This window comes from Peromyscus eremicus, chromosome 2 (genome assembly GCF_949786415.1).
Source record: "Peromyscus eremicus chromosome 2, PerEre_H2_v1, whole genome shotgun sequence".
Classification (NCBI taxonomy): domain Eukaryota; kingdom Metazoa; phylum Chordata; class Mammalia; order Rodentia; family Cricetidae; genus Peromyscus; species Peromyscus eremicus.
The window spans coordinates 109,332,042-109,343,520 of record NC_081417.1 but is presented as its reverse complement, the minus strand read 5'-3'; the positions used below and the strand labels follow the sequence as shown (position 1 = coordinate 109,343,520).

Sequence of the window (11,479 nt, the reverse complement as noted above, 5' to 3'; positions counted from 1 at the left end):
AGCCTAAGCTATTGGCCGAGCTTTCATAATTAATAATAAGTCTCCATGTCATAATGGGGAGCTGAGAGTCCCGACGAATACATCAACTACATGTATCTGTGATTGTTACTATGTAGAGAAGACATTGCTTAGCATTCAGCATGCACAGAAAAGCTTCCAATTACCAAACTAAACCAACACTTTACCAATGCGCAGGTGGCTTGGCAAAATGCCATCAAAACCCACTACTTGGTTTTTCTCAGAGTTTATTTCTTTAACTCTCCAAGGATTGTTTTCTTGTGGAATTAAATCTGCTACCAATTTCCTGTGGAAAACTCTACACTACCATGGTGAAAGAAATGTGTAGTAGCTATACTGTATTGACAACAGACACTTAGGAAGCCAGCCATAGAGAGCAAAAAAACCATTCCAAAGGACTTGAAAAGAAACTGGTATACAAAATCTGATGTATATTTCTTGGATAACAAATCTCATGTGACTGAGGCTCTATGAAAGCAAGAATTCTGGAGACAAACAGCTTTGAGAAATACACATTTATTGTATCAGATTTATGGCTCTTAGTAGTCAAGAAAACGATTTACCTTTGACTCAGTGTTCCCAAACTCTGACCACAAATCCTTCAGTGGTAGAATGTCTACTGATAACCCAAGAAACTCAGTCTCTGAAGAACATATTTTATGACTATCACCTTAGTATAGCTGTCCTGGATCTTCAGCTAAATTATTAGTAATCTAGAGCAGTGGTTCTCAGCCTGTGAGTTGTAACCTCTTTCACATGGGTCATGTATCAGATATCCTGCATATCAGATATTTACTTAGCAAAATTAGTTATGAAGTATCAATGAAAATAGTTTTATGGTTGAGGACACCACAACATGAAGAACTATTTTAAAAAGTCATAACATTAGGAATGTTGAAAACCACTGATTTATAGTAAACCAAGCTCAATCAGGGTCATCCTTCTACCTAAACTTACACAAACTAAAGGAATATCATTAATAGTGCCTGGTGTGGTGGCACACATGTAATTTCAGCTACTTGGGAGGCTGTAGTGGGAGGACCATAAGGACATGGGTAGCCTGGGCAAGACACTGTTTAAGAGGGACTAGTTGGGAAAAAAAGGGGGTTTAGCAGTTGAGTAGGTTAAGAGAAGGTATCTGGGATAGGGTGAATATGATTCAAATTTTATGTACAAGTGCAAAAATGCCATAATGAAACCTATTATGTATAATTAATATATGCTAATAAAAACATGAGATAACTAATAGTGAGAAGTAGAAAAAGGAGGTCTATTTGATATGGCCACATTGGGAAAAGGAACAAGAAAATGAGGCCCAGAAACTCCCAAAGCCATTTTGGGATACTGATATGATGTTTTGTTTTAAATAGAGGGCATGAGGTGTGTATAATTAATTGGTTCTAGTCAAGAATTAGTCTTACCCATCATTGACCCTTCACTGAGCTGGGTTCTGGTTTGTTCTCCCAGGTGGTCTGTTAAACAGTTTGTTAAACACTTTAAAATCTTTCCCTGGGAGACAAATTTCTTCTCTGGCAAGTACCAGGTTCCAGCTTTTCTCCTCCACCAGCACGCGATTTCTGGGAAATTTTTAATCCATTGGAGTCCTTTGTTTCAATAGTCTATCAAAGGGAGGCATCTCTTTAGAATGTCTCCTCTCCTGCACTCCCCACCAAAGCTATTTCTACAAATTCTAGATGCAGCCCACCTTGTATAGTGTGAATTAAATTCCACCTAATGCTGTCTCCAGGATTCATTTTCAGGGCATGCCTTCCCTAATCTCAAACAATATCATCTACTATTATTCCAAACGGGTTCTACTGTGTTAGAATTAAAACCGTTCCTTTTTATTTAGACAAAAAGGGGGGAATGTTGTAAAATAATCTTTTTGTACACTGTGAAGATGTGTCACCTTGATTGGTTTAATAAAAAGTCGAATGGCTAATAGCCAGGCAGGATTTCCAGGCACAGAAGACACTGGGAAGAAGGGCGGAGACATCAGGACACAGAGAAGACAGCATGGGCATTACAAGTAAAGGTAACTGAGCCACATAAAAGAATGCAGATTAGAAGAAATGGGTTAATTTAAGTTATAAGAGCTAGTCAGAAACAAGCCTAAGCTATCGGTCAAGCTTTCATAATTAATAAGTCTCTGTGTCATGATTTGGGAGCTGGCTGGGAGGACAGAAAAACACTCACAACAGCAAACCTTTTATTGAACTATTTACTATGTAAGATGTCTCTCCTTCAAGGAGATTACAAAACCATGGCATTCACAAACCTGGGTCTAACTCTTCAAGGGGAAGCTAGTTTTTTTTTTTTTTTAAGCATGCTTGAGGATGCTTCTAGATGCAATCAGTCTCAGCTTCTGCTGGCATTGTGTAGAGCATCCATGATGGTTTTATTGTACTCTGCAATCTGCTTCATCACATTTTTAATAACTGGCTGGTAATCACTCTCTTGACTCTTGGTTGCTATGACTAATTACATAGTTAAGGAGGAACAATGTCAGTGAAAACAGTAGTCTGTGACTCAGAAAGGAACTGAAGCAGACTGGGTATTTGTCACAGTGAATGTAGACAGTACAGAAAAAGTACAACTAGAATAATTTTAAGATATAATCTTATTTTAACAAAGCATAAGTTGAAACAAAAAGGCCAAATAAAACTTGTTTCAAAAAAATTTACTTGCGGTATAAACACTTCTGATTTTTTAATGTCAGGTTGCTCAATCTAATTCTACTCTTAAAACAATGAAGCATTTGGAAAAACTATTCTCTATAGTATCACACAGAATTTCAGGCAAATCTCTTAGACTTCACTGTTTCAGAGTCATATGGATTTATGTTGCATAAAACTGGAATGCTAGGCTTTTAAATATCCCATGAATACCAAAGTCTTCCTTTTAAGCTGAGTTGTTTGAAATAGTATGAACACTTTCTATGGCATCCTAACTGGAAGTAAGCTGAGGTGCTTGCTGCCCCTGAAGTGAAGTGTAATAATACCCTAAAAGAATGCCTATGATACCACTGAGTCAGGATTTTGTTTTGAAGGCAGATGCTCTTGAATAAGTCAAAGGTAACAGGAAATACATTCTGGAGAGATGTTTGTTGTGATTTCACAATGCATGCCCTCAGCAACTGCTGCCTCTTAGATAGAATGACATGAAAGATAGATGTAAGTATCATCTTGGTAGAAAAAGACGCAGTTGAATCAAGTATAACACGAATATACTCAGAGGCCAAATTTCTTATGATCCTAACTGGTTACTCTCTGCTGTTCATATAGCCAAGTTTTAGCATTATAAACAAATAACACCTATAACTATATCTAAACTCTATGAGTCCAAACTGTTTTAAAGATGATAAAATTAAGGCTTAAAACAGATCAAGAGAACTGTCTAAAGACTGAAGCTTACCAAAGACAGAATCAACATTCAAAATTTGATCATCCGACTCTATCAAAATTTGATCATCTGACTCTATAATGTATGCCCTTAACCACTATCCTATATGATGACTTCATACTTCTCTTTGGGTAATCGCTAAAATAAGTTTTCTCATAAATACTCTGAGTAAACACCTTCTAACTACTGTAGAGCAGAAAGTGATGCTAGTCTTTATGACCGCCCCCCCAAATAATTAGTTCAGAGTTTTGTACATATCAAGTATTTGTAAGGACATATTAAACCAGTTTAAAGGATACACTCTTTCATCACGAAATTATTTTGCTCAAGGTGCTGCCACTTCCTCTCCAAATTTGTAAGCTGGAAACACAAAAGGTGAATGTTAACTGATTCTCATATTCAAAATCATTACACATCCTTTTGAGAGGGTATGAAAAATAATACTTGATTTTAAAATCATACCAATTTCTTGCATTCTATTAAATAAAGTGAGAGTTGCTAGAGAAGAAACTTAGATTAGATTAGATCATACAATAGCTATATTTAGGACAATGCTAAATTCTACAAAAGGTTTTGCTACATTTATTTCAATTAAAAACAGTAAAAATGTTTATTAGGCCAATAAACACTGAAAGTTAGTTTATGACTTTTTGTAAAATAACTTAGAAAAATGTGACATGATGGTAATCTCCTTGAATTCTGAAAGTCTATTGCCATGAAGGTAATATATATTCTAATACTGTCAAAGGTTCAGCCATATAGGAAAAACTTCCTTATTTCCAGAACGAAGTTTCCTGTCTCATTTCACAGGCTCCGATAAGAGCAGAGCTGCAGTGAGAAGATTGTAAGCAAGTCTGTGAAAAGCTGGCACTGCTACAGTAATTTCTGCATCAACAGGAAACGAATGTGGATATTATATTGATGGTTGCTTCCTCAGAAGACAATTTCACTGTAATAGAATAAATTGTTTTTCTGATTTAATTAACCTTGTAACTCTAGGTTATAGCTTTTCTTTTTTAGGATACACATCATTTTCCCTAAGCAAAGGACTGCCTGAAAACTGAAACACTAAAATAATATTCTCCCTGGACATTTCAAAGAAGTAATGGGCATTTCAAAGAATATGGTATTTGAAGAAACAAGAAAAATGTTTCTTCTAATTCTCGTGTAAAAATTATTTTCAGGGCACACATATCTATCCTATTGTTTCCTCCAGAGAGATAAATCTAGATATCAGGATGATATCATGGTTAACTGTGTAAAATATGTGGTCCTTGAGCTAGGACTTATTAAATCAGGTCTAGCTGTCATAAATAAGACCTGAAAATTAGGATGGCCTTTAAGGAAGCAGTCAGCACATTCTGGCAATAAATCTTTAATAACCTTTTAAAAAGTCAAGTACCAGACATGTTCCTTTTTGTTCTTACACGGCAACAGACCTTCTAAGTGCTATACAAGTGATATAAGGACCACACCATATCAAATTCCTTTTACATCCACATTACTGACTTGCCTTGACATTTACCATTAAAGTAAATGCCAATCTTGTTTTCTCTCTATAACTTATTCAAATAATATATAATAAGAAATTACTTATAAATACAAAAACTTTTTAAGAAAACAGTTATAAAAGATTTAGAGACAAGGATTTTACTTAATTAGTAAAGATTGACAAAATACAAAACTATAGAGATATATTTAAAATTGTGGCTCATGTTATGATTTGGGAAAAAAAGCAACTAATGGTGTCTGCCCAGTACCTTACATCATCTATGTAATGGAATAGGAATGCCAACAGTTTTTTTTTTTTTTAAAAAAAGGGCAGTCTTTTTCCCAACGAACCATTTCAGACAACATAATGTATTTACAAAACTTCTTACATTTTTCTCTAGCACTCATCCCCACTCAGCAAATTTTTACATTGTCAATGACAAATCCATCTTTAGGCTTTTACATTATGATGTAGAAACAGACTGACAGGGAAAGCAGATACATAAATGAGTGATTTCTAAACTTTAATAGTTATTGCAAACTTTTATAAGATTCTATCTATTTCTTTCAGTAGAAATAAATAAAGTATCTATTTAAACAGTACATCCACACACTGCGATAGCTAGGAGAAACATTTTAAAAGAGGTTAAATTTTTAAAGGAAATGTTTAAATACTGTTTTTAATGTAATTATTTCACTTTTATAAGAATATGATGTGAAGAATTGATGCAAAAAGGAGTATGTCTCCAAGCCCACATATGCCAATGTGTTAGAAATGGTCATTTCTGGGTAAAAGGGAATAACATGACCTGATTTTGGTTTTTGTATCTTGATCATACTACTACATAAATCAGGAAATTTCATGCATTTAGAATTGTAAATCACAGCCTGATTAGACAGAACTGTTGTTGTAATATTTTTTGGGGGCTGACAACCAGCTTCCAAATAAATGCACAGAGACTTATTAATTATGAATGCTGAGCCTTAGCTTAGGCTTCTCCCACTAGCTCTTTTAACTTAATTTAATCTGTTTCTATTCATCCTTTTTTTGCCTCAGGACTTTTTATCTTTTTTTCATTCTGTATATCCTACTTTCCTGTCATAGCTAGTAGCAGCAGGGGTGGCCCCTTGAGCCCAGGCAGTACGAAGCAATTGAGAGTCCTAGGGCAAGGTGGGCTGGTTGCAGGAGGCACAGAAAGACCAGGACTGTGAAAGCTGTGAAAGCCAGGAGCAAAAGGTGCAGTTTCTTTTTGCTGGCTGTAAGTCTCTTTTGAAAGGACTCTGCACCACCAAGCTATTGTGGAGCTAACAGCTTTTTCCTAGGGCAAGGTTCCTAGGGGAAGACTGCCATAAAATGCTGCTGTAACTGAGAATGACTTTCAGAGACACTTGTTTGAACTGAGTTGAGTTGTTGCATGGGGAGCTACAATAAATCTGGGTAATGGGACTCCTCATATATGGAACTGTTTGCGTAAGAGTTATTACGACTTGGACTGTTATACAAAGACTTCAGGATGGCTGACAAGCCAGGCCTTGATCTTGGGCTGTGAGTTGAACTTCAAGACTGTTATTAGAACTGACTTTTTGAACTTTTGCAAACCTTAGAAATGGGACAATTTTGATTTCACCTATATACTCTATCAATTATAATGACTTATGAATTGTTTTGTGTATGCATATATGCTTTATTAACTGTGATGACTCATGAACTGTTTTGTTTTAAAAATGGAACTATTTAAATGGAGAAGTTTGGGGTTTTTTTTTCTAACCAGGCTCACAGCCTAAAAAACTATAAAGAAAAGGGGGAGTTAATAGTCCTCAGTTTCTTTAATTAAAAAAAATATATATTTTCTCATCCTTTGAGTGGACTGATGTTAATTTGTGTTAATATACCCTATGTTTTGCTAGCAAAAAGTATAAAGAGTTCTATTGAGAGATTGCTTTTAGATGTTTGCTAAAGCTTGTAAAGCGTAAATAGTCCTATTGAGAGTTAGCTTTTGGATGTAAGTTTGCAGTTTGCAATAACTTAAATGTGTATAGTAATATTCATGCTAGAATGATGTTAACCTGTTGATATTAATGAATCATGGTTTGGTGAAGCTAAGGGAGTCTTTAGGTTAGATGCAGTTGCATCAGGAATTTACTGATTTATCTGATGCGGTTGCTTTAAAAAAAGGGCTTGGTGCAGCTAAGACTGCTATAGACATCTTAGCCCCATTCAAAAAGGCCATTCCATCTTTATCATCCTCTACTCCTTTACTAGAAGGCATAGCAGCTATAAGAAGTAGGAGTATTGCTATAATCATTCCAGCTATTTGCAAGCTCTTAGTGGAAAAGCTGATTTAGAGTTGAACAGAATTAAGTTCTGTACTCCCAGTTGAGATTTATATTATTAAGAAGGGGGAATTTTTGGAGGCCCAAACTACTCAGGGTCAGAGAATCTGAGCTTGCTTTTATCCAGCAGGGCTGCATATGGGAATGATTTGACCATGGGCACGGTTACCAGGTGTTTGGAATGGTCTACACTTGGCTGTGCAGTGTGCTTTGATCTAGCAAGGAGGAGGTCTTTTGCCCCACCCCTTGGCATTTTTATAAAAAACCCTTTTGAATAAACAGAAAAGGCCATTGGGTATTGACCCAGGTCCTCCTGAAGCTATCCTGTGTTTCTGTCTTTCTCCTCTTTGCTATCTTCCTATCTAATAGTTTCTTATCCCTCTCTCCTCCTCTAGGAACCCTTGAAAAGGTAGGAGCTGGCCTCCCACAATAGTATTATTAGAACAGTTTAAGACGAGAAATTACCTAAATGTCCAATAAGAGATTGATTCTGTAACCTATGCTTTATCATGTAGTAGTATATTATATACGATCTCCAAACACACACAGTGACATACATACACACATACACATACAAAGTGGCTGGACAGATAGACAAACAGGTGCCAGTTGTACTCTGAGTTTAGTGCTGTTCTCAGCCTTTATCAGAAAGGCTTCTTTTTGCACTGGGGCTGCAGTTAATGCAAAGACTTACAAATGGACAAAGTAAGGAGCATAAGTGACTGGAGCATGCTCAGCCCTGAGAGTACATCTATATCACAAGCCTCAATCCATCCCCCTCAGGGCTCAGGGAATATTGTGGAAAGAGTGGAAAGAATGTAAATGCAGAAGTTGTGGATGAGTACTGAAAAACAATGTTTTCTGGAAATGACACGGCAATTGACTCATGGACTCACTACAGCTGTGTGCACAAGACTGGTCCCATCAACATGGGTTCACCAGGCTCCACCCCAGCTGAGGGAATACAGGCACGGTTAGTAGGTACTGCAGGAAGGATTGTCATTTTCCTCAGTGATGGAGCCACTAATAAGATGGTCACGTCTCAGGGAGCTATAAGAGGAGGCGTAAAGATTTTAAGAGCCAGTGGGGATGAAAGACACCAAGGCAACAGTATCTTCCAGATATAACAAGACTGATGCTAATATGAACTCACAGAGACTGTGGCAGCATGTACAGGGTCTGCACAGGTTCAAAACAGATGAAGTCTCAGCACAGAGAGAGAAAGTAGACATGAGCCTCCATTCCTGACCCAGAAGCTATTTCTGAATGTCAACAGCTTGCCAAGGAAAAATTAGTTTTTTTCCAAAACAGTCTTGTTGGGTATACAAACCACACTTAATGGCAGGTCCAAAGTAGATGGTCCAAACCAAACAAACTCAATATTTTTGGAGAGTTTTTGTCTCATAATGCTTTGTTTGGATATTTTCTATCTTATTGGTCTTTTGCTTATATATAACAGTTTCCAATTTTGTGATTTATGGGTTGTGTGTGTGTGTGTGTGTGTGTGTGTGTGTGCATGCACACGTGTTCATACAAGTATGTGTTTCCCATGCTTTTTCTTTATTTTTTTTCATGTTTTTTTTTTTAATTCTGGTTTGTTTGTTTGTTTTAATTGCCTGCTTGTTTTTTAAACAGAAAGAGAAAAAGAAGGTATAGAATTGAGTGAGTGGGGAAGTAGCAGGGATCTAGGAGGAGATGACGGGGAAAATCATAATCAGAATTTATTGTATGAAAAAAATTTATCTTCAATAAAAAAAAATAAGTTGCCCATGCTGTAGTAAATAACACCCACAACACCCTGACACAAGCAATCTTAAGGTTAGTGTGTATAAAAACATACCAAAGTAGGACAGGGATTGTTAGGGAGAACAGTTTTAGCAGGGCAGGAGGAAGAGTGGGTGTGTGTAAGCTCCAGACAGAAATGTAGGAAAGTATCAAAGAACAAAAATAAATGGAAAGAACAACACACAGTCCCAGCTAAACACACAGGAAATGTGTGTATATACATATATGTGTGTACACATAAAAGTGTGTACGTGGGTGCCTTGTACATGTGTTTTACTCATTTCAAAATGACAATAAAGTCGGGTGTGGTGGTGCATGCCTTTAATCCCAGCACTTGGGAGGCAGAGACAGGTGGACCTCTGTGACTTCAAGGCCAGCCTAGTCTACAGAGCAAGATTCAGGACGGCTAGAGAAACCCTGTCTCAAAAAAAAAAAAAAAAAAAAAAAAAGACCAAAAAATCTGTCATTGGTCTTTATGTTATTTGTAGTTTTTGTGGCATTTCAACAGAAGTTGCTCTTTACTTTTGATAAATTTTAAATCACTCACCCAGAGTAATGTAATGGCCATGCCCTGGAAAGCACATGTTGTAAAACTGGCCTTTCATACAGGCTTACTGAAGGAATAAGGCAGAAATTAATTCACACTAAAGAGAGAATAGTACAGAATCTCACTGTTTCAAAGTAAAAAAAAAAAATCTAGAACGCTTATAAGGCAGGTCTAAAACCAAAATGAAACAAGAACAGGAGCAAAGCAGTGTGGACTGAAAACACAGACTAGCAACAAGACAAAACAGCTTGGAGTGCTCTCACCTGAGCGTGCGTCTCATTTTCCTGGAGTTGTGTTTTCAGTGTCTCATAATCTGCTGTCAGCTTCTCCATGGTCTTCTTAAAGGCATTTCTGTGGGTTGATAATACTGTTCTTTCTTGATGCAGTTTCTAGAGAGATCCAAATAGTAACACATAGAAGCTAGAGCAAATGTCTAGAAAGCCAACATAGAAATCACATTTGGAACTGGGCGGTGGTGGCGCACACCTTTAATCCCAGCACTCAGGAGGCAGAGGCAGGAGTATCTCTGTGAGTTTGAAGCCAGCTTGGTCTACAAAGTGAGTTCCAGGACAGGCTCCAAAGCTACACAGAGAAACCCTGTCTCAAAAAAAAAAAAAAAAAAAAACACAACAACAACAACAACAAAATCACATTTGGCTTAGAAATGTAATGGTTTATTCTGTAAAATTCCACCAGAGTTATAATTACTTTAAGACTTATTTACAAAAATACCTTTTGAATAATAAGCTATGTGAATAGTAACTGCAATAGTTAATAATAATAGTAAATGCTTTCATATCTATCCTGACCCCCAAAGATTTACTTTAAATTAAGGCAAATGGCAATGGAGAGACACTGGTGAGTCTAAAGTGGAGACCTATAATCCAAATATAGTCCAAATCTGCACTCGGCAAAGGCCATAGGTTGGAATGCTCTGTAGTAGGGAGCAACTTATACTTTGTTTTTTAATTTTTACCTTCTTTTAAAACCTCTAGGTTTCTCTAGATTACAATACATGTAACAAATTTTATTACTTCTTCTTAGTTTGTATGTCAAATAATATATAAAAGTAGTAAACCCTATAAAGCACATATGAATTAATGTGAATCCAGGAAAAACCGCTAGGGGCTGGATCTGAAGCTCACTAGGAAGAGTGGTAACCTAGCATGTGAGGCCCTGGTTTTTGTCCCAAGTAAACCATGCATAGTAGCACACTCTTATAATCTTCAGATTTAGAGAGGAGGCAGAAAGATCAGAAAGTTCAAGGCTACCATTACTACAGAGCACGTTTGGGGCCCACCTGAGATACTTGAGAGCCTGTCTTAAGAAAGAAAGAAAGGGGAGGGAGAAGAAAGAAAGAAAAGAAGGAAAAGACATTATTTGGGTGATAATCTTCAAAGATACTGTGGAGCATCTACCTTCTTCTTTTCTTCGGCTGACGATTTTAATGCTGCCAGGTCACTGTATGTCTCCAGGTCAGCAGTCATTTGCTTAATTTTGCTTTTCAGAGACTGTTGCTCCTCTGTCATCTTACTTTCCAGAAGTTCCATTTTCTGTAGATCCAGCTGCAGGCGCTGACTGTCTGAAGCATAAGAATTTAAGTTAATAATTAAAATCTACTCCTTTTACATGACTAGCCTTAGGATTTTAGAGCCTCTGGGCACCTGATCAATATACAATTTTACAGCATCTGTTTCTTTTTAAGGGCATTTTATTTAATATATATTCATGAGTGTTAATAATTAACTGACAGCAAACAGCACTACACCTTATTTATGAATGGTGCATATTTAATTTACATTTTCTTCTTAGAGTATGTAATAAACTTCTTTTCCTTAGGAACACACTAGATATCACATTAGCACTTTGAACACAGAACATTTTAAGCAGCATGATTAGGGA

General features: G+C 36.7%; 1 protein-coding gene across 2 annotated transcripts in view; it reads right to left on the bottom strand.

Moving 5' to 3' along the window:
* Positions 1-2,210: 2,210 nt before the first annotated feature.
* Positions 2,211-11,479, bottom strand: part of Ift74 (intraflagellar transport 74) — a 74,201-nt gene continuing 64,932 nt past the window's right edge. For both annotated transcript variants that reach the window (XM_059254531.1, XM_059254532.1), the window contains 4 exons: positions 10,996-11,159; positions 9,841-9,966; positions 3,720-3,780; positions 2,211-2,495 (listed from right to left, as the gene is read on the bottom strand). In XM_059254531.1, the coding sequence (XP_059110514.1) occupies positions 2,377-2,495; positions 3,720-3,780; positions 9,841-9,966; positions 10,996-11,159 (470 nt within the window). In that variant the 3' untranslated portion in view covers positions 2,211-2,376. The remainder of the gene's footprint in view (positions 2,496-3,719; positions 3,781-9,840; positions 9,967-10,995; positions 11,160-11,479) is intronic.